This window comes from Centropristis striata, chromosome 14 (genome assembly GCF_030273125.1).
Source record: "Centropristis striata isolate RG_2023a ecotype Rhode Island chromosome 14, C.striata_1.0, whole genome shotgun sequence".
Classification (NCBI taxonomy): Eukaryota; Metazoa; Chordata; class Actinopteri; order Perciformes; family Serranidae; genus Centropristis; species Centropristis striata.
This window is the reverse complement of record NC_081530.1, coordinates 27,549,256-27,572,295: the sequence shown is the minus strand read 5'-3', so window position 1 is coordinate 27,572,295 and position 23,040 is coordinate 27,549,256. Positions and strand designations below refer to the sequence as shown.

Sequence of the window (23,040 nt, the reverse complement as noted above, 5' to 3'; positions counted from 1 at the left end):
TGGCCCCATTTAAAATATAATGTCATAAAAAAAAAAACGTGTGAGCTATACATGCAAATAAAGCACTAAAGCTTGCAGAAATAACTTATCCTTGCCACCTGCTATAGATGTAGGTGGCTACCTGGTCTACTGCATCTGCTCTACAGTTACAAATCAACCTAAGATCCGTAAAACAAGGTCTAATCTGATTTCCTCGTCTGCTTCTGTGTTACACGTTGCTTTTGAGGTTGATTACACAACCTGTGTTATGATTTCATTACCATAAATTGTAAGTATGGAACCATAGTCACATTTTCCATATTAAAAAGTAGGGCTGCGTATTCTTGGCCCCGGCTGAAGCGAGTGCACAGATTAGAGCTAATACTTTTCATCTGGTAGAAGAGCAGATGATCTTTTCATTGGCCAGTCAGACCGTCTGGACAGCGATGAGTGAGCGAGAGATGTAACTGGACAGAGATGAGTTTGTTATCTCTTAATAATGATAGCAGTGAATCACATCAGTGGATACATAGACTCAGCTTCTGTTGCACTAAAAAGGCAATGTATTCATTCTTGTTGATGCTCGTATAGTCATCTGTTCTCTGTATCTATGTGTGCCCGAATTTCTCTGGCTGCCAGAATGTTCTCTCCATTTTTACTTTTTAATCAGTCCCTCTCATTCTGTTCTTTAGCTGTACCTGTGATAATGCGTATCTCTCCAGGCGTCGGACATGTGAATAGTCAGGGGTGGCATGAATTGACTGTGTGATGGATTTGTCCATTAAAGCAAGCTGAACTAAAATGTGCGGAGTCCCTCTGGCTGTCTATCTGTCTGTCTTTATATGTTTCCCTCCCTCCTTCTGTCTCTCTCTTTTTCTTTTTTAATACACATTGGCGCACAAAATACACCACTCACTATTTCCCCGCTGAGAAGCAACAGCTGCAACATTTACTTGCTTTTAGCAAGAATAATACACCTTTTAGGTAAACAGAAGTGATCTTATTATTAAAACAGTGAGTCATTACATGTCTGTAGGGCCCACTTAGTAACAGAGCATTCATACCGACAACACTTACTTTGACCACTAAAAGTGTTACTAGAAAAACGTATGATGTGTGTAGTTTAGGGATTTTCAACTGTAATAAAATTGTATTTATTTAGTTTGTACTAAAACCTAAGTGCTACATAACCTTTCATAGGCAATGTGGAAAAATCCCATTGAGAAAACACAGGCGTCAAATATATGAGAAAAGTCAGCTAAATCAAGAACTGTCTGCTTTACTCAAGGGTCTTGCCCGAAAGTACAGGCTGTTTCACAGCTGAGGCGCCCTGCTGAAGTCATTTGTTTTCAGTTGGTGACACTGACAACACCCAAGCTTTACTAAACTTCTCCTGTAGCCTCAATATGCCATTCAGTTGACTGTCATAGACACTTTCTTGGATCCTCACTGACAGAAGGTCCAAATGGATGTTAACATTAGCTGCAGTGGCATCCAGGAAAGGTGCAAGTTTCTTCCCTGCCCTCTGCCAAATAAGACAAGCCTGTTTTAGTTGGGAAAGTAAATGAGATCATGACGAGGTATTCAGTGTAATCCAATATTTACAGAACATTTACTGAGAAAACCTGAGAAGAGTAGAATGGGTCATGGGTGCACTGTGAGACAATGGGCCACTGGGCACAGGCATGCAAAACACCCCAGCACCTCTCTTACATGGGCACATGACACATACTTTATAATTGTTCAGCATGTTGTTGTTGTTGTTTTGTGTCTCTGAATTATGTCACTTTGTAATTGTTTTTGGTCTTTTTCTAGAGTCTTTTCATTTATAGTCTCTTAGTGGTTGTTTTGCGTGTCTTTGTAGCCGTTTTGGTGTCTTTGTGTGTCTTTTTGCGTCTCTTCATGTTTTCCTGTGACATTTTGCAGGTGGAGGCCAGTGGGCCCCTGGCACTTTGGGCCCCTTGGCCTGTGCCCTTGTAGACCTGTTAACTAATCCATCCAAGTAATGGGTACTTACAACATAGAAGCAGTGTGGTATTAGGAAAGTTGTGTATATACATGAAGGCAAATGTGTGTGTATATAGGCCCTACACAAAAAATAAAAATAAAAATAACATAAGAACACAGGAGGCTGGACACTGGAGCAATATGTCGTAAGACTCGCTGGCTTAAAAATTCCATTCATCTAGAAATTGACTTGCTTTCTGAGCTACTGTGTAATCTCATTTTGAAAGGGCCACAAGAGTTTCAGAAAAACCTCAAGGAATATAACTCAAACATTGCCAGTCAGTGGGCTTTTAGATTAACACAATTATCAGCTCTATCCACATGCAGCAGAGCACTTTACCGAGCTCTGCTCAAGCTCTTATCTCCAGCAGTCAATTATAAATACCCAATTAGTCATTTTTTATGGGCTGAATGAGCCTGACCCTTGATGAGTTCTAATCTAATTTCCATTTTTAAATTTACTATAACTCCATTTTCCCAGGAGTGTGTGTTACGTTCTCCACTCTGCTGTTTGCCTCCCACAGACAAACAGACAGAGAGGAAAAGGTGAAAAGATGCTGATTGAAACGGCAAGAATCATAATTAGATATTTTGTGTGTTGGTGGACTACTGTTTATTCTCAAAGGACCAGACTATGCAGACGAATAATGAAAACCAAATTAGTTACATCTGTTCTACACATGGACAGTATATGGTTCAACAACGGAATGTACTTTACTTTTAGCTACACTTTAGCGCCATCTAGCCGACGTTAGTATCACTTGAAGGAAGTGACGTTGTCTGTAATTTCAACCAATCAACAGCCGCGGCTCAAAATTCGAAAGTCAACTGGCAGCGAGACGGTCGGATGTGATGTGATAAAATGGATTATATTGCTGTCTAACGGTAGCTACTAACGCATTTTGTCGAAACGATAATTAACACCACGAACAACTTAGCGACACACACTTTTTCCGGTAAGTTTAATATTACGTTGCTTTCAAATATGACAGCAGATTGCAGCGCCTGGATATAGCTGGTTGGCTTGATGTTAACGATAACTAGCATGCTAACCTGGCTTGCACGTTAGCTTAGTCGTTTGTTTTGCTTATCGGTAGACTAATTTACGCTCTTAATACGTTGGATAAAGCGAGAAAAACTTTGAACTAATCAGATATCCTAAGCCATGGTGAAGGAACGGGTCCAGAAGAAGTCCTTCCAGCAGAGCCTGGAGGACATAAAGGAAAGGATGAAGGAAAAGAGGAACAAACGGCTGGATAATGCTTCGGCTCCCAGCAGAGGACGGTCCAAAATAATAAACAAGAGCAGTGGTAAGGAAGGCTTATCTTGCATGTCAACATGCACAGTTTTAATGTAGACGTTCTCGCAATTGTGTTGACTACTAGTACTTGTTATTGTACAAACCATAGCATGTACGGATGCAGATATGCATACGATGTTAACATGCAGGTTAATTGTTGCCTTAAACATGCAAATAACACCCGTGTTTCTCCCAGTGGTTAACTCCGCAAACACCATCCTGAAGGGCGTCCAGCAGAACAACAAGGCACTGGCTGTAGCCCTCCAAGCTGAAAAGGAAAGAGTGAGACAGGGCAATGCAGTGATCCTGCAGCTGAAAAGGGAGCAACAGGCCTTGTTCCTTCACCTACTGCTGCTGAAGAAGAAGCTCAAAGAGCAGGAAGCTCTGGCACTGAGTGCTTCAGAGGTAAACGTAGCAGACGTAGTGGTTTGTCCTGTTTTTGTTGATTAACCAACCCTGGTTAATATGAGTTGAAGTGGCACAAGTGTCATTGTAATTGAAAAATATTTTATTTCTTTCTGTGTTGATTTAGATTAAACCCCAAAACATCCTTGATGAACCCAAAAACCATGTGGAGCAGACAGGGTAACTTTTACAAAACCAAAAAGTTTATTGTTTTGCGTAATATTGGATGATAATTAATCAATTTCCTCTTTATTTACAGGAGAAGGCAAACAAGTCGGAACCTTGATGGGCCCACTGTGTGCACAGCCTCACCAATTTCTGCAGGTATACACACACACACTTGACTTTTGCACATTACAACATGGCAGTTGTTGTGCATTAATAGACTACTGCATTAATCCAAAGACAAAAACTGTTGTAATGATAATGTTGATTTTGCATTTTCCTTCACAGACCCTCTGCACCCTGAAAAGAATGCACAATCTGACAAGCAGGTTGTGTTGCCATCTACAGTGGGTGTGAGGCGTCGCCATGCAGATAGAAGAAGCAGGAGGAGATCTGAGCGATTTTTGAGTCAGGGGGATCAAATCGCAGACTTGGGTGCTGTAATAGCAAGTCCTATTCTCAGTGACGGTGCAAATATGAATCAGCCACAGCCAGGAGCAGAACCAGATTTTATGGAGCCTGTTTTCACTGAAGAGTTTCAGCACTCTACTCCTGAACCTGTCCCACCCAAAAACAACAACAACAACAACAACCAGCAGCGACCCAGCAGGAAAAAGGCTCAACAACAACCCCGAGCCAAACCAGAACCTGCTGCAGCGAAAGCGGAGAGAGGCCGCAAACCAGACCGTGCCCCGTTGAAGAAACCTTGGGAGAATCCTAAACCCAGAGCTCGGTCCAAGAGTCGGGATCGGTCAGCCACACGAGCCAAAACAGCACCTTTATCACAGGGAAATAAGCTCAACACCTCCCTTGGATTTAATGACACGTTTGACTTTGACTGTGAAGGGACGGTTCATGTCACACCGTTCAAAGGCAAGGCAGAGGACAACCAGCCGTCCACGGCCATCAGTGAGGAGGCTCCACACACTGAAGCTAAACCTGTGGTTTCCAAACAAAATGACTCCAGCTCGACTTCATCATCTTCGGAATCAGAGGATAGCCTTTATGTCCCTCAGAAGAGCAGACGGAGACAGACTTCGCCTAAAAAGACCAGAGTGGTCACGGCTCGTAGAGGCCGGCCCCCTAAAGTCAACAATCAAAAAGAAAACATTGATCCAAAACAGGAGATCTCTGGTGAGCTTTTAGATTTGTCATTCTTAACTTTACCTTCATCACTAATTTGTGGTTTATAAGAGTTTATATGTTCATAATCAAACAATTTATTTGTATTGTTTTGTGTTTTGTAGTCTTTAGGGATGAGGAATCAAGACCTAAGGCTGTAGAGCCTGAAAAGGAAGAAGCTCAACAGTCCCCTGATTCTAGCTTTTCCAACAGCCCTGACCCAGCGCTGTTAGGACAGGAGAATCACCAAGGTATGTTAACTGAGGAACACGTTGAGTTTGTGTCCCTTATAATGTTGTCATAGTGCTCAGGGTCTAATGCCACTGTGAAGATGCAAAAAAACATGGTGCTGCTTCATCCACAATGAGCATCATGTCAGTGTATTTTAGCACTTGGCTGAAACTGGTGGTCACATCCTTCTAAAAATACACAATGGCTCTCACTATTCAAACAATTCTGAAATATAGTCCAACAAAAGAAACAAACATTTCCCTTTTTTTTTTTTTTTTTTTTTTACAACTTGGTCCATTGCTTTTATATATAATTCTCCATAATACAGTGTCCTTCCCTAAACACTGGCTGAGCTAAATCATGAAAATAGAAATTGCTAACCTTATTTTGAAATTGATGACATATTAAGTGATGAAAAAAGGTGCTTGCCTTCAGGCAGTATGATATCAATAAATACTTTTTTAGACATCCATCTCTTGGCCAGATGTGACAAATAGGAAGGTTTTTGTCGGTTGCCTGTTGAACAAATTCTATCTCATTAGATCATCAAAATATATTGCAGGACTTATTATTAAGCTGTTGTCTCATGACGACCTCACTGTGTGTTGTTCTCTGTGACATGTAACAAATGGGTCAGGGTGAATTTTGTCAAATTGTTACATGGCTCATTGTTGTGCTTGAGTGTCTGTTTTTGCCGATGATGGTTTGTGAATTTAATACGGTTATGTTTGTGTATTTGTCCTGTTTTTTTATGGTTATGTTTGTGTTTGTCCTGGTTTTTCAGAGCATCAAAGAGGAGTCACTGAGAAGGATTGTTTGCTGCCTGTCAGCCCTCTAGTCGAAGTGGAGATGATGAGAATAGACAACGTACTGTCCAATTTTGGAGATGCCTCCAATGACACCCCTCCTGTTTTACCCCACCAAACACCCCAGAGGGTCAAGACGTGCAAGAAACGTATGTTACTTATTAAATCTCACAGTATGACAAGAGCTTCGTCACAACATCAGTGGGCACTTGGGAGACTTGGCCAGATCACTATTTTCATTGCATTGTCACTTCTCAATGCATTGGCTTCCTTGCACTCTGTCATCTTGTGGCTCACTGGTGTTCACATCTGTCTTCATGTTTCTGCAGGTGGGCTTGGTGTAAGGACAGCAGGGCGGGGCTTGAGTCTGTGTGATGTGACCAATCTGTCCCCTGCAGCCTATCGGAAGTTCTCCTGTGGTGGCTCGCGGCCCTCCGATGCCCGGTGCTCAACCCCTGTTCCTGCCCGCAAGCGGCGCAGCACCATAGTGGTAGACTACAAGGAACCCACGCTTAATGCGTAAGTATGCTGCCCTAACTGCAAATCATTGAAGATTAATTTTACTGTATGACATGAATTCTATTGTCATCTTGACAGGAAACTTCGGCGCGGAGACAAATTCACAGACCTGCAGTTCCTCCGCTCTCCTATTTTCAAGCAGAAGCCTGGTAGGAGTTCTGTGCGGAAATCAAGGAGTTCCATGAGCAGCCAGCAGCCGTTTGAGAAATACAATGAGTCATTTGTTGGATGTCATTGAAGGCAGCTACCTTGTTTAATTTCATCTGACATCGTCAGTTTTTACGAGTTTTCTCTTGATGAGTGATCTTTTTTTTTTTTTTTATACCCACAGCTCTTTATGTGATGAATAAAAACAGTGATCAGTTTTAGATGTTATTTTTGTGACTTTGTTCTTTCTTGTTTCTTGCAGTATTATTTCCAGCTAAATATAATATTGGCTGTTTAATGAAAATGGCCAGATTTTCCAGTTCTATATGTCATCAACCTACTGTATGTTTTTATTATGAGATCCTGAATTAGTAAATATTTTCATTTATAAATGTGTATATTTCTTAAGTCATATATGGTCCTGTACGATGTGACAATAAATGTTATTTTAATTCTGTACTGGCTGTGGTGAACTGACAATGAAATCAGGGTTTCCATGGGGTCCTAATTTAATTAATTAATCAAGTATCCTTGTATCCTACTGTACTAAGACAAGATATTTATGAAGGCTTACCATACTGAAAACTTGATATTTTTGGACATGCTATGATATAGTGTTTTTTGTTGTCATTTTCAGATAAATCATACTATAATATGTATCAACAAAGTTTGATAAGACCATTTAAGCATTTCAGGGCATTTTGTAATGACTATGACCTTTTATTTCCAAAAATTTCGACATGCTATAGTTTGACGTTTTTTTAAACTTTGGTCATCCTACAGAAAAACAATATTATCCGACGTCCAAAAATTGAACACAAAATAAAAAGTCATACTATATGTCGATTTTTGTCAGAAATTGTCAAGTTTTAAAATGCTAAAAATAAAAAGTCATACAATATCATGGAAATGTCATGTCATGGAAAAAAATATTAGACCACCCTTGTTTTTTCCTTGCTTTTCTTGTCAATTTAATGCCTGGTAAACCTAAAGGTACATTTATTTAGACAAATATAATTGATACAACAAAAATATCTCATAAGAGTTTAATTTAAGAGATTACTTTTTTGTGTAATAGGTTTGAACATCCCGTAATATCGTGTTTTTTCTTTCATTTAAGGACAAACTGCTCTAATATGCATCATCAGACTAATAAAGTCATTTTTAGCATTTTTTTGGCATTTTAAAATTTGACTTTTGACAAAAATGTACATGCTGTATGTATGTATGATGTATGACATTTTGTGTCCAATTTTTGGACATCCCATAATATGGTGATTTTCTGTCATTTCTGATCATATTATGTTACCACATGTATCAAGAAACTATAATTGACCCATTTGAAGCATTAATAGGCATTTTAAAATTTGGCCAATTTTGACAAAATATCGACATGCTATAATATGACTTTTTGTGTGTGCAATTTTTGGATGTCCTGCAATATTGTGTTTTTCTTGTCATTTATGAACAAACTATGCTCTTATATGTATGAACAGACTATAATAAAGTATTTTTTTTAGCATTTATAGGCAATTTAAAGTTTGACCAATTTTGACAAAGCTCAACATGCTATAGTATGACTTTTTTTTCAGGGCATCATTTTTGGACATCCTTTAATATGGTGTTTTTCTGTCATTATTGGTCATAAAATGCTACCACGTGTATTAACAGAATATAATGTACCTATTTAAGCATTTTTCATGATTTTATGTAACTTTATACTTCTACTCCACTACATTTTGAGACATATATTGTACTTTTTATTCCTCTACATTTAGCTGACAGCTTTAGTTACTTTTCAGGTCAAGATTTAAAATGAAAAACATGATACATTTAAAATGATTACCCATTTTTATAAATTAAACCACTTAAAAGTTTATTAGGTAGTTAAAATGAGCGGAGTGGAGTCATTTCACAGTGTGGTATTAGTACTTTTACTGAAGTAAAGGATCTGAACACTTCTTCCACCACTTTTTTTTATTTTTTATTTTATTTTTTTCCGCTTCTGCGCATGCGCGGGTTTTTGCGCTTCTGCGCATGCGTGGCTTTTTCCCCGCTTCTGCGCACGCGCGGCTATTTGGGCTTCTGCGCAGGCGCGGCTTCCCCCCCCGCTTCTGCGCATGCGCGGGTTTTTTTTGTTTATGCGCGTGCGCAGCTTTTTCGCTTCTGCGCATGCGCAAAACCCACGCATGCGCAGAAGCGGTAGAAAACCGCGCATGCGCAGAAGCGAAAAACCCGCGCATGCGCAGAAGCGCAGCGGGGCCGCGCATGCGCAGAAGCGCGAAAACCCGCGCATGCGCAGAAGCGGAAAAAATAATAATAAAAAATAAAACATTTAAATTTAAAAAATTAAAAAAAAAGTAAAGAAGTAAAAAAGACAGTGGTGGAAGAAGTGTTCAGATCCTTTACTTCAGTAAAAGTACTAATACCACACTGTGAAATGACTCCACTCCGCTCATTTTAACTGCCTAATAAACTTTTTAGTGGTTTAATTTATAAAAATGGGTAATCATTTTAAATGTATCATGTTTTTCATTTTAAATCTTGACCTGAAAAGTAACTAAAGCTGTCAGCTAAATGTAGAGGAATAAAAAGTACAATATATGTCTCAAAATGTAGTGGAGTAGAAGTATAAAGTTACATAAAATGTACATAAAAGTACCTCAAAACTTTACTTATGTCCAGTACTTGAGTAAATGTACATAGTTACGTTCCACCATTGCTACCTGCCTCTTCTAACTTATACATATCAGTTAAGAGTCCTCCTTCAGACACTGTATGAGGATTAAAGGGATAGTTTGTGCATTATTATACAAAACTTGGTACAACTATTGTCAATGCCCTCCTGAGGATAACCCTTTAAGTTTTTATTGATCGGCCCCTAGGTGGCAGTCTAATTTCATATTTGGTACTGTGACCTTTGACTTACATTGAACAAATCAACTTTTAGATGCAAGTCAATTTGTGTCAGGGTGTTAATGTCTGAACTGGAATAGTTTATTATAAAATGTATAATATTTTCACGATTATAAATATTCTACTTTTAAAACAGAAAGGCTCATAAAGAGCTGTGTCCTGTCATGTTTGCAAGTGAAAACTATGGAATCCATTCCATAGCCTTTGACATCATTTGGTTGAAAAAACTACAGACACTAAGTTAGCCTCACTTCTGTTTTATTCAGTCTATAAAATAGGCTAATACTATGTCATTAAAACCAGTTGTACAAAGAGCATGAAATAATTTTTCCAGACATATTACAAAATGCATTTTTTCCTAAAGTTTGAAAAGTACAAACACCTTTTTACAAAACAGCAAAACTACATAGTATTGCACAATCTTTTCATTTATCTCCAAAGTATAAAGTTATCAATCTCCATCTGCAGGACAAAAATAAGAAAGAATAAATTAAGACCTTGTCTTAAGCTGAATTATTTTAAATTACAGAACATAAATAAGAATAAACTCTAGATAATTGAATTAGTCCTTAGTCAACAGCGGTAATTTATATGGAAAAGAAATTGAAGAAAAGAATGCTGTTATTTATGTTAACTAATACTTGGAAAAATAAAAGTGCATTTCGATAGACAAACTGCCCTATGTGGCTTACTGGGAAAAAATGATTTTTTTTGTTCTGAAACAGAAAATATATGTTATATACACATTTAAAATATACAGTGGGTATAAGTGCTTTAAAATAATTCGAATCTGTACAAATTTAAAGTATGTATTCCTCTTTTGGCAGGATGAACTCATCACAGACAAACTTTTGACCTCACACAGTGTTGCTCACAGGAACAAAGTTAACTAGACTGAACTCTCAGTCACACTCCTCACAGGTAACACTTGTGTACTGACTTAATACAATGTAGATGCGGGTACTGCTCTTGACAACTCTACCTGAGACAACTGAGAGGATGAGGCAGACACATGTAAAAAGGCAGGGGATGAAAGTATGAAAAGAAAGGAGGAAGAGATGGAGAGAGACAAAGTAAGGTGTATGGTGAATCTCCAATCAGCTGTCATTCTGTGTTGCCTTTCAATATCTAACACAGAAATAATAACGGAAGTTACTGCCTCTGTTTAATATGTCTCACTGTTACACCTTCCACTGTCCTGTTTTTCAGTGGGACTTTAGGATACGTGATGAAACATGAAGACACAATGCTTCTTTTGTTTAATGTCAGCAACAGTCTCGCAAGCCTTCAGCGAGGCCTTCCCTTGTGGCCTATCTTTCAGTTTTAATATCAGTCTAAGCTACTGATTCAGGATCTGGGCCGGCATGCATCAAACATCAAAAGAGTGCTGGTCTGAGACCCGTTTGCACCTTTTACATTAAGATATGTGTTTCTGAAACCTCCAGAATCAGTAGTCCTATTCTTCATGCACGTAGCTGTCCTTTGCATTACCCCTGCATAACCTTAACACCATTCATAGTCTCATCTTTTGTTAAGGTTATGAGAAACTTCTTCGTCCCCTCTTCTACTTCTCGATGAGGCCCGCTTCTTTGATCTTGGTGTAGAAGAATTTCTCTAGTAAATTGGCACACTTGTAGTACTCGCTCTCTGGAGGGTTGTATTCACGGCAGTTGGTGAAGATGCGCTGCATGTCAGCCATGAACAGCTTGCGCGTTGTGTAGTACCTGCTCTTCAGACGCTCGCTCATTGTCTTAAGGTCTGTCAGGGGAAAAAAATGTCTATAAATTACACTGCTTTTGAATCTTTTACTAATAAAGGTAGCATTCTGTATGTGGGTTCTTCTCTATATGTACAAAGGACACTCTTTTTTCCTTTGACACCACTTGGAAACATCATAACTGCTTTTCCTATTTCAAGTTTCAAAGATGAAGAAAATCTATCTTCCTATTAAGGAAGCAGTCCCTAAACTAATGTGCCCTATTTTATCTCAGGCTATCAGATAAAATAGGGCACATTGTACTTAGGAGACAATAGGTCCAAATAAAACACTGCCAAATCTTATCTTGACTTTAAAATATCAATACTGTTGACTTGATTCTTCAATGAGCACTCGCCTTGTCATGCCTGTTATTGTATTTAGAATGAAGGCGTTTAATTTCTTTTCATATAACGGCAAAATGTATCATCTTTCTAGTTGCTATAAACCCGTTAATACATGGTGTGGGAAATTGAAAACACCATCATATGATTGATGTGGCAGATCAATCTCATATTTTGGTGGTCATGTTGTTCCTCATCTTCATTATCATTGTCATACAGACAATACAAAAGTGCTGCTGCCATTTTTCATCCTTAATTCAGACCCGGGTCTATGGTATTCTAACCGAGGAATCCTCACAATCCCCAAGTTTGGACACTTAACCAACGTCTTATGCTAACATAATATTTCATCCTAATTTAAATTAGACCTCAATCTCAATCCCAGCATGCAGCTGCCCTGTAGATTTGTCCTTGAACCTCATCATCACTTACCCCTCAGTAGTAATTTTCCAAAAATAATTAGGTCTTCTTATTGGCGAGTAGTTAAAAGTTTAGTTCACATTCATATTTTTTTAAGTGGGTGTGTATGAAGTAATTATACATCAGTGACAGGCTGTACTTCCCTGTCAGAAAAGGCTGTCTGACCGCCAGGTAAAGCGGTGTAAATATTCTAAATATAGTGTACACTTAAACTGACTAGAGATGGGAATAATTAATCGATGATCGATTAATGGTCGACCACATGGAATTTTAATCGATGTGTGTACTTTTTTATTTTAATTTTATCCATGGCTGCGTATCAGTCCTCACTGAACTGAAACAAGGCAGAGCGTTCACTTGTGTGACTGTATGTGAATAAACCAATGAGCTGAGAATGAAGTTGGATAAAGCGACAGTTTGCAAACTGAAAGTTGCAATAACAATTATTAAACACACAGAAAACTAACCTCATGCCTCTTCGGGGGCTAAAACATAAAACACTGAACTCCTTGACGTTATCTTTACAGTATCACCTCACTTGAGTTAGTGTTGTTGGGAGTGTCTTTTCAAAATAAAAGCTTCCGTTATCAAAACAGGCTTTTTCATATTACTGTATATATATCTTTTATTTTGCCCATGTATGCATGTTTTTATACATACTGGACTATGTATAATGTATGTTAATGTTACAGATGCTCCAGTTGTCAGGATTCTTCCTAACGCCCATCCCTAAAACTGACATTGATGTGTGACTAAGGATAAATACCTCATACATCTACAAACTTTCCCTTTACATGCTCTTGTCACATAATTACTGTATACATACCCATGGGGAAGCGAATAACTTGGTAGTACCCAGGTGCCTCTGTTTTCTTCACTGGCTCCATGAAAGGCCAGGCGTTCTGGTGACTCTAGGACAGAAAAAAAACAGTCCGGTAAGAATAAAGTGTGTGTTACAGGAGCACTGCAGGTGTATGTGTGTCTGTCCCTCACCTTCACATGTTGGAGGATGGTCTTCAGAGTGCTGTACAGCTGATCAGGGTCCTTCAGTTCCTTCCTAAACCACAACAGAAAAGTTTGTCATTGTTTGAAGAAATAGAAAGGCACTCTGCTTGGTTCAAATCACACAAGTCACACTTACCCTTTTCCCACAGGCTTCCAGCCAGTTTCACCTGTTGATATAAAGAAACTCAAATTAACCTTGTAGATCATACTAAAGAAATGCATACATGTTAAGCACAATGGTGTAAGAGAAAGACACTGTAAACTTAATATTGTCACTAACGTACGTATGCCAGGAATGCTCTCAATGGGAATCTGCCGAACTCCTTCCTTAAAACAGGAAAGCCCCGGATAGACTTTTCTGATCTGAGCCTGCTTCCTCTCTATCAGCTTCTTGATGATCTGAGGGAGAAAAATGAGATTAAAACAAATTCAGGGTGCAGTGACAAACATAGAAAAGGAAGCATTTAAACTTGAAAAGCAAAAACACACACCTCCTTCTGCTTCTTGATAATGACAGAAAACTCTGTGTAGGGAATGCTGGGGTTGAGTTCACAGCCCATCAGTGTAGCTCCTTCATAGTCCTTGATGTAGCCCACGTATTTGGCCTTGGGAACCTTGATATCCTTTGAGAAACCCTGAGGGGGAGGAGATTTCACACTGTGTTATACGGCTACAGAAGAGCACACTTAAAAAACATCACAAATCTTTTTTTTGTGTGTTAATTTACTATGAAACATTCAAGACCAAAAAATTAAAAGCAAAAGTAAGTTAAAAGCAGAACAAATGCTGCTAGGTATTGGTAATTCTTCAATCCAGATCTTAAAAATGCCATGAAAAATGTAATAAACAGCATGCTATATTTTGCAAATCTTTTGCAACCTACATTCAACTCTATACAGAATAAAGACATGATATTTATAGATATATATATATATATATATACTCATTCTGAATGTAATGTATTCTTTGTTTACTTAGGTTTTACACAGCGCCCCAACTTTTTGCGAATCATGGTTGTACTTCTACAAATGTGTGTTAGTAGCTTGAAACTATGGAATTAAAGTCAATGTCAAAAAAATAAATAAACAAATGTATAAATATACCTATGACATGAATATACCTATGAAATAAATCATCATGAGGAATAAATTAGGTAATAAATAAACAAATATATAATATCTCCTGAAATAAATAAATATGGATTTAAGAAATAAAAATGCCCTGAAATAAATAAAATAAGTTAGTTGTTTTTAAAACAAAAACAAAAACCTACTTATTTATGTATCAAATGAAGATGATTCATTTACATATTTAAATTCACATTTATTTGTATATTTATTGCCTATTTATGCAATTTATTGCTATTTATTCAAGATTTATTTCATCGCCATTTTATTTTATTTTTCATTTATTTTCCATATTCTATATAAAACAAGGCAGATTGCATCTGTATGAAAAGAAGCAAAGTTTAATTCAATATCTTAAAACAAGCTGATTTACAATGGAAACAAGTGAAATTGTCGTAATTGAAATTGTTAAATAGTACTTTGGTTTTTGCAGGTCATGTAAGGTTTGGTGAAGATGTTCAGGACAGAAAGGGAAGCACAATAATGTATCGTGTGATCAAAGTTACCATGGTACTAAAGCCTGTAACACCATGAATACTTTAACAGACATAAGACTGACCTGTTTCTTGAAGTAGCCGATGGCATACTCATCAGCATACGTGAGGAAGTTGAGGATTTCATGCTTTATGTGGTATTCCTTCAGGTGGTTCATTAAATGTGTCCCATAACCCTACAACAACACAGCCAAAAAAAAAGGCAAGAGTCAAAAACTGGCCAATCAGATAGCATGGATTCATGAAGCTGACAAACAGGAAGTGCTCTTACCTTGACCTGTTCGTTGGAGGTGACAGCACAAAACACGATCTCCGTGAAACCCTGCGACGGAAACATCCGAAAGCAGATTCCTCCGATCACACGGCCATCTTTGATCAGTGACAGCGTCTTGTGCTTCCTGTCAAAAAAAGGAGGAATTTCCTGATGAATGAACCTCCACAACAACTCACAATAAGATAAGATAAGAGATGAGATATGACTTTATTTATCCCGCAGTGGGGGAATTTAGTTGTCACAGCAGCTCAACATACAGAAACATGGATATGGAAAACAGGAAAAAGAATATAAACAATAAGACATATACATACATTCTATACACATTCTATATATACATTTCTGCTATTTGGCATTTACTGTTAATGTATTATTTTTTGTGTTTGTTTGTTTTCCTGAAAGTACTTTGCATTTTACAGATATTGCACATTGGAGAAAAAAATATTTTCGCATGTTAAATAGGTTAAATAGGTTGTTGCATTTAGTGGTATGAACATCAGTGAATACATATATTTAAATATATGCAGAGATATACACAGTATAGTATAAGTGGTATAGGACATATACAGTCATGGAAAAAATTATAAGACCATTGTTTTCTTCTATTTCTTGTTCATTTTAATGCCTAAAGAGCTGATATCTAGCCATTTTTTCATTATTTTCTTGATAACGATGTTATCTCAATATCTAGATATCAGCTCTTAAAGTAAACTCTTATGAGCTATTTTTGTTGTAATCATTATATTTGTCCAAACAAATGTACCTTTATACTACCAGGCATTAAAATGAACAATAAATTTAAGAAAAAGGGTCATCTAATCATTTTTTCCATGACTGTACAATAATATAGAAAAAAATACAGAATGTGGTTGGATGTAAACAGAGATAGTGCAAAAAAAATAAACCAGTAAAGTGACCTGGTGGAATGTAATATGTGGTGATAAAGTACGACTGCACTCACGGGTCAAAGACCAGCCGTGTGATGTACTCTTTAGGCATGCGGGGCAGCTGGTGAGAGAACACGTTCTGGAGGCCGACCAGCCACATCAGGATCCTCTTATTGGGCTTCTGGTTCAGGGAGTTACCGATGACGTGAAATTCAATCACCCCCCTGCGCTCCTCCAGACGGGCAGCTTCATCACGTGCAGAGTGAGCAGACAGCAGACTGGTCTGCACAGGAAGATATAAATAATGATGATTGCTCCATATCAGAGGTCTTGATACACATCATCAAGTGTGAACAGTGACCTTTTATACACGGTTGCTCATAAAGTTGGAATAAAATATTTTTTTCCTCTTTCCATGAAATTATTGTCATAATGTGATTTATTCTTGACAGATAAGTGTGTATCTTCTCAAAACTTTATTAATTAATCTCTTCCAAACATCACAATGAAAATGAAACCACAATTATCAGGAAATTCCAAACTAATTCCAACATGCAGACACATATGGCTGTTGCAATATGAAAATAGTTATTCTTAAACCAGCTTCTGTAATTCATTTAATTTAATTCATGGGCTGCCGTGCTGGCAAACTGTGGATACATATCCGAGATTGTGTTGACTTTCGTTCTTGTCTTGTTCATTAACTTTGTTTAACTTATCATATCTAATACAACCGCGAAATGTGATCCCCCCATATGATTTTTTAATTCTTGTTATTTAAATCATACTTCTCCCCCCCTCCCTATTTTACCTTTTATTTCTTCTATGCTATGCTACAATAGCATCCTAATTGATACATTTCGCACACTGAATTTAATTGTATTTATTATAAGATTAAAAGAAACACAAACTTGCTGCATATTCACACAAAGTTGTCACGCAATTTCAACTTTATGAAAGTTGTCACACAATTTCAACTTTATGAAAAATAAAAGTAAGGTTGATGAGTTTTTTGACCTACTGCAAGCTGGCAAACTAAACAATGTTCAATTTAAAAATAATTTTATAGAGGAAGAGTCGAGGAGCCGAGGCCCAAACACAGGATCTGATAAAAGCCCTGAGAGACTGCAAGACTACTATTACTGAGAGTATCTCAGATCAACAACAGTATTGAGCATTACCAGGAGTAAGATCTTCAAATTTCATCAAGCATATTTTTTTTTTCTTTATGTCTACAATTCTTTCCAAATGAAGAACAATTTTCTCTATAAACTTTATGTGACGTTCACAAACATACTTTTGCCATAAATACAGAATGATTATTTAAAAGGAGAACTGCATTTTGCTAATTATTTGAGCTAAAATGTGTTAGATGTCAGGCTGTAAAGAGTAGCTTAAAAGTTCAAAGTGTTGACATTTGAATTCTAATTTCAACATTTAATATTTTTTCCATGACAGATAAAGATTTGGCTACAGTAATATTATGAGTATTACTATTTGTCGGATCAGATTCAAGAGGCACAGTGTTGGAGTCATGTGATCCAAACATTTCCAATAACTCCTTTAACAATATTTTCACTGTGGTCAATAAACCTGTTAGTTCTTTACCTTGCTGCACACAAAGGGAGGCATGGAACTGATAATAATATAGATTAAAGAAAATTGATTTTATTACGAAAACAAAGACCAATGAATCATTTTTTTCAAAGGGTGATGACATCATAAAGTATGATGACATACATTTCAAAAACCTTGATTGAAGCATCAAATGTCATAAAAATGACAACTGGTACAGCTCTAGGTTGATGTCAATAAGTTGTATTTTCTGACCCTATTGGACTCTAACTGTAAGTTGGTTACCTCTGGAATGGCGGCAGGGTCGGTGATGGTTGCCATGACTTCATTGATGAGCTCCATGGGGATGTCACCGACCACCCTGGGTCTCTTGTTTTCCTCGTGGGGGAGAGGTTCTGAAGGTTTACGCTTTTCTCCAACTGCATAAAGCATTAACACAGAGGAAGGTGCTGTTAGAATCTTATATAGTCTGTTTACTTGTTTTATTGTTTTTATATCTTAAAATCATTTGTATCATTATCAACTTGTTTTTATTACCAGCACTCTACTTTTATTATTAGGATTTTATTATTCTATTGTTTTGCATCTTATGACTCCTGTTTTTATTACTTGTACTTTTATATTGTTTCTTATGTAAAGAGCTGCATTTTATGTTAGAAAGGTAAGAGATGACAAATAAAGTTTATTATGACTATCATTATTTTATATTTGCACTCTTCCCACTTTGCAACTGCTGCACACAGAATCTTTCCGCAGGATAATTATAGTTTTATCTTATCTTCGTCATTAAATTAGATCTCCTCAGCACCTGAGTAGTTTATCTAAAGATACCCAGCATTTAAGGATAGCTTATATATCTGAAAATATTGCCTTCCTTTCAGTACGTGAGGAGCAGTTCTGGGGTGTTTTCAGTTCTGTTTCTTGATACAGCTCTAATGCCAACATTAAAATAAGTATTTGAGGAAATGTGCAAATGCCACAATAACACAAAAACATGGGCTAACTTTCCCAGAGTGCTCACTGTTTACTGTGAGGTGTTATGTAACAGCATGGAATAGTTGTTATGAGTAATTGCAGGTTTGACTGTAATACCTGGGCTTGGCTCCAGTACAGAGGCTGTTTTTCTGGCAGGACTGACGCTGCCGCAAGTGGACGGGTCCACTGACACAGGACTGGTGCTGTAGTACAGAGGCCTGGCCACAGGAGGCGCGCTGATAACTGCACAGCAACAGAGAGGACATTGCTGTGAGAACATGTTTTTATTGTTGTATTCTTTAATGACATTTTTTTCCACGGTCTAATGTCAGCTTGAAGGTGTGTTACCTGTGTGGATCGGTATCTGCCCTCCTGACGCTCCTGCCAAGAAGTCTTGGCTCCAGATTGGAGAACTATGACTGTACACCTCCTCCTCCAGCATAGACAGGAACCTGAGCCAAAGAAAACAAAGCAACCACAATTTTAATTATATAAAAAAGTAGTCCAGCATAAATGTGGGGTTTGATACTGAGAATGTTCATATTATCGGCTAATTATAAGTTAGTCTGAATCTATGATTAGGTTTGTGTTATATTCCTTTGTGTGCCATCTCAGGGTTCCTTTACGTTTGTTTTTCTTACTTGGGAAAGTGTGTGAGAATGAGTGTGCGTTTCTCAGGTGGCAGCTTGTCCTTTTCCTGTCTTGCCTGCTCCAGCAGTTGTTTTCTCATCACAGTGAACACCGAACGCAACAGTGTCCGGCCGAAGATCTGAGTGGTCTCGTACCGGGGTAGGCTGTCGCAGAACTGAGGTACATTGCAGTAGCAGAGCCATCTGCAACGAGCACATCATGGAATTAACTGTAAACAGGTGTGAGGCTTGTTAACAAGATGCTGGCAGGACATCTCGTCCGCAGCTACCTGGTGTAGTTGGCTTTGTATCCAGCTGCGTCATCGTTGGGAACCCTCTGGCGTCTCTGTGAGGGCGTCTCCAGCTGCCAGTAGTTGATCTGGTTGAGGAACATCTTGGCCAGCTCCATAATGGTTTGACGCTCCTTCGACGGCAGGTGGCTGAATTTGTACTGGACAAAATTGTTCACCCCCTGTTTGGAAAAGATAGAATCTATAAATGGAACATGGACACACTGAAACTATTCGTGTTGAATAATGTTGCTTTCAGGGTGGGACCCAGACCTTTGGAGGGCATTAATAGAATTTGGTTTTGGGTTGTTTAAGCACACATAATACAGGGTGCAGGATTCAACAAGTCAAATTTAAGACTTTTAAAGACTTTTTTAAAACCATAATGAATACAATTTAAGAACCACGTTTCAAAATTTTCTTGCAGAAGGTGCAAAGTGCTTTATATATGTTTCCATCCATCGGCTTCAACCATGCATTAAATTGTTCGTTCTGGAGCCACAAATCATTGAACTTGCACTTACCCATCTCATGCAAGTAATTTGGCATTGCTGTGGGTTTTGGTTAAGCTGCACAGGTACTTAGTTCCGTTTTGTAGTTATGTGTTAGCTTCCTCAAAAATCGAAACATTTAAAAGTGAGACTGAAGTTTATGCTTTTGTTTTAAATAAAAGTAATGTTAATACATTTTTAAGACCTTTCATAATCATATTTAAGACATTTTATGAGATTTTAAGAGAATCTTAGAAATTTTAAATCCTTAAATCCAGATTATTGGATTTTGACATTTTCAGACTTTTTAAGACGCCGCGGATACCCTGTAGGGACTTATTTTTGCATTTAAAATACAGTATTTTTCTGTTACCCCTAACTCAAAGAATGGTGCTTCTCAGGTCATTTTGTTTTTACAGGTTAAAGTTTGATACATACTTTAGTGTTATGCTTTCATTGGAAAGGGCTGGATCTCATCTGACTATATGTGTTAGATGTCCCAGTGTTTTACCAAAATAACTACTAATGTTGCACAATGTCTGGTACAGTGATCAAATAAGAGAGGAAGACAAAAGGAGTGCAGTTTAAATAAAATGTTAAAATAAATTGCCCAAGAAAAGGGCAACATTTCTTGTAACTGGTAAACCATAAGGATTTTACATAATAGGAACAAAAAACAGTAAATAGTTGTTCATTTAGAGCACTAGTTTGGAAAACTATGCTTAAGTAATTCAGTCATATTTGTATCAAATTTAATGTACTTTTTTCTTGATTTATTTATTATTACTGTGACCTTTTATACATGGTTGCTCATAAAGTTGGAATGAAATATTTTTTTCCTCTTTCCTCTTTTCCATGAAATTATTGTCATAATGTGATTTATTATTATCAGTAAATCCCAAAGTAATTCCAACATGCAGACACACATGGCTGTTGCAATATTCTTAAACCAGCTTCTGTAATTCATTTAATTTAATTCATGGGCTGCCGTGCTGGCAAACTGTGGGTACATATCCGAGATTGTGTTGACTTTCGTTCTGGTCTTGTTCATTAACTTTGTTTAACTTATCATATCTAATACGACTGCGAAATGTGATTTTTTTTTTTCCCTAGAGGTCACCTGAGGTCATGGGGTCCCAATCGCAGTGTATATGACGCAAATCATGTGATTACCTGCTCGATGCTGGGTTTTTCAAATGGAGGACTCTCCTGTGCTTCTAACGTTGGTTTCCCCATCTGTAGAATGGATTTCCTCAACAGCTAAAAAATAAGCAGAAAAAGGAAAAGTTCACTTGTACACAATGCCGGTTGTAAAATCCTGTGTTTGTATATTTTGATGATAAAAGCGGAGGCTTACTTTGAAGAGTGAAAAGTAGACCTGTTTAGTGTCAGCATCCTCCTCTTTGTGAACACACGTGTAGAGATACTCCACATCCAGGACGATACCCAGTAGTCTGTTCATTTCCTCCTCGGAAACATTTTCTAAATGGGTCACATGATCACCTGGAAGAAATGATTAAACCTTTAAGTGATATATTCTACACTCTGTACTGTTCAGTGTTATTAGCTGCTGTAGCTTCTTTCTGACATACCCAGGGTGTGAGAGCAGCTCCGGCAGGGCTCCTGCAGGTTGACTGTGCTGGACTGCTGGTCAGTTCGTGGGGGGGTGGGAGGGGGGTTCTGACTTTTCCAGCCGTTACACTTACAAGCTCCCTCAGCCTAGGAACAACACAGTTTAAATTAGTAGAGGCAGGAAAACAAATAAGGGCAAATGACAATAAGCATCAATATAGAAACTTTAAGATTATAATGAAAGAAAAATATATTTTGGTCATTTGGACATAATGATCAGCAATAAAGATTCATTGTGTTATTTATATATGCAGTGCACTGGTTATAGTATAAAAAGCATACATTTTAAACCTGACTACGCTGCTCAGGTTAATGGAGATTTGTTATGACTGACATTGTACAGTATCAGAAGGTGGGGAGGCCTGTCAGCGTCAGCTGGAGCTGCCGCACTGAGCATGCGCCGTGAAACAACAACAAACTCCGCCCCTCCAGCAGCTGTCACCCTGTCAAAACAAAGACCCCGTCCCTCTCTGCGGATGATATACTGCATAAAACCAATAAAATCGTCTCTGTTAACGCCGTGTGTTGACAGACGGCACGGGGACACTGTATCTTTCCCCGTGGAAAGCCTCAGAGCGCGCACGAGCACACACACTGGGATGTAGCCCCTGTGCACACAGCCAGCTACTCCCAAGTGCCAACGCCAAGCCAATGTTTACGTTCACCGACCCCCCACCTACACAGAAACATAGTAACATTGTACATAGAGCGGACAGCTTGCAGCTGGAGTGCTCCTGTTTACCTGCAACAATCACGCTTTCATTAACTGGATTATTAATATCGCTCTTTCAATAATTGGTCCGTGCATGCAAAATGAAAAAAATGAAGTGCGGCAATGGCTTCCTTTGCTGCGCTTGCATTTTGTAAACTATTGCAACCAAGCCCAGGAAACACGATTCATTTTGACCTTAAAACCGCTGTGTTTAAAAAGTCAGCCATCTGCAAATAAAACGTACTTTGCAGGATGAATACACTCCGAGTTTTTCCAGTTTCTTCGGCCGAGGTGAAGAGCGGAGTTGCGCCTTCTTCACGGCGATACGTGCGGATCCTCCAGCGGCGCCGGAGCCCTCCGTCCCCCCGGCTCCAGGAGCGGCCGGAACCAGGCCCGCTGCCCCGATGGCCGGCGAACCTTGCTGAATCCCAGCGCTGTCGGCCATGATTCACACGGAACCCCGACGGGACCCCCGGCCCGGGAAATATTCGCTCTGCCGTCCGCTCTATTCCACAAGCGGAGGATCAGACATGGCGCTCATCCTTATTTTCAATTTCTCACTGTAGGCCCATTTTCCTCCGCTAGGGGACTCAAATGGGATAGGCCAAATCCAGCACAATTCAGAGAGGAGAGGTCACAAAATGCATCCATTTGTAGCAAAATTTCAAGGTCAAATGTAATAGAAAAAAACTGCTTGCTTGCAATATCTCAGCTCGCAGTGAATAATGAATAGTGGTAATTCCATTAAACATGAAGGAATCAATACCATTACTCAGTATTTAAAGACTATATTAAAAGTGTCATTAAAATGTAAAAATGCAATTTTTTTGTT

The 23,040-nt window shown here is 38.3% G+C and overlaps 2 protein-coding genes across 4 annotated transcripts; one reads left to right on the top strand and one right to left on the bottom strand.

The window, feature by feature from the left end:
- Positions 1-2,803: 2,803 nt before the first annotated feature.
- sgo1 (shugoshin 1) lies at positions 2,804-7,140 on the top strand. 3 transcript variants are annotated; one of them, XM_059349123.1, is made up of 10 exons: positions 2,804-2,942; positions 3,140-3,296; positions 3,483-3,691; positions 3,819-3,871; positions 3,951-4,015; positions 4,145-4,990; positions 5,104-5,229; positions 5,994-6,164; positions 6,345-6,534; positions 6,613-7,140. In XM_059349123.1, exons 2-10 carry the CDS (start codon positions 3,152-3,154, stop codon positions 6,770-6,772), a joined length of 1,965 nt encoding a protein of 654 aa, XP_059205106.1. In that variant the 5' UTR covers positions 2,804-2,942; positions 3,140-3,151; the 3' UTR covers positions 6,773-7,140. The 3 variants fall into 3 exon arrangements, with proteins under 3 accessions (XP_059205106.1, XP_059205108.1, XP_059205107.1); XM_059349124.1 differs by having other exon boundaries at positions 2,844-2,942; positions 3,116-3,296; XM_059349125.1 differs by having other exon boundaries at positions 2,807-3,296; positions 6,414-6,534.
- Positions 7,141-10,948: 3,808 nt separating this feature from the next.
- On the bottom strand, positions 10,949-22,855 carry kat2b (K(lysine) acetyltransferase 2B). The gene is made up of 18 exons (XM_059350741.1): positions 22,453-22,855; positions 21,457-21,583; positions 21,222-21,367; positions 21,038-21,124; positions 19,374-19,555; positions 19,096-19,287; positions 18,803-18,906; positions 18,572-18,697; positions 17,765-17,898; positions 15,979-16,187; positions 15,015-15,141; positions 14,809-14,919; positions 13,614-13,757; positions 13,407-13,521; positions 13,259-13,289; positions 13,111-13,174; positions 12,944-13,028; positions 10,949-11,355 (listed from the first exon to the last, which is right to left on the bottom strand). The coding sequence occupies exons 1-18, from the start codon at positions 22,651-22,653 to the stop codon at positions 11,162-11,164; spliced, it is 2,379 nt and encodes a 792-aa protein (XP_059206724.1). The 5' UTR covers positions 22,654-22,855; the 3' UTR covers positions 10,949-11,161.
- Positions 22,856-23,040: the final 185 nt, after the last annotated feature.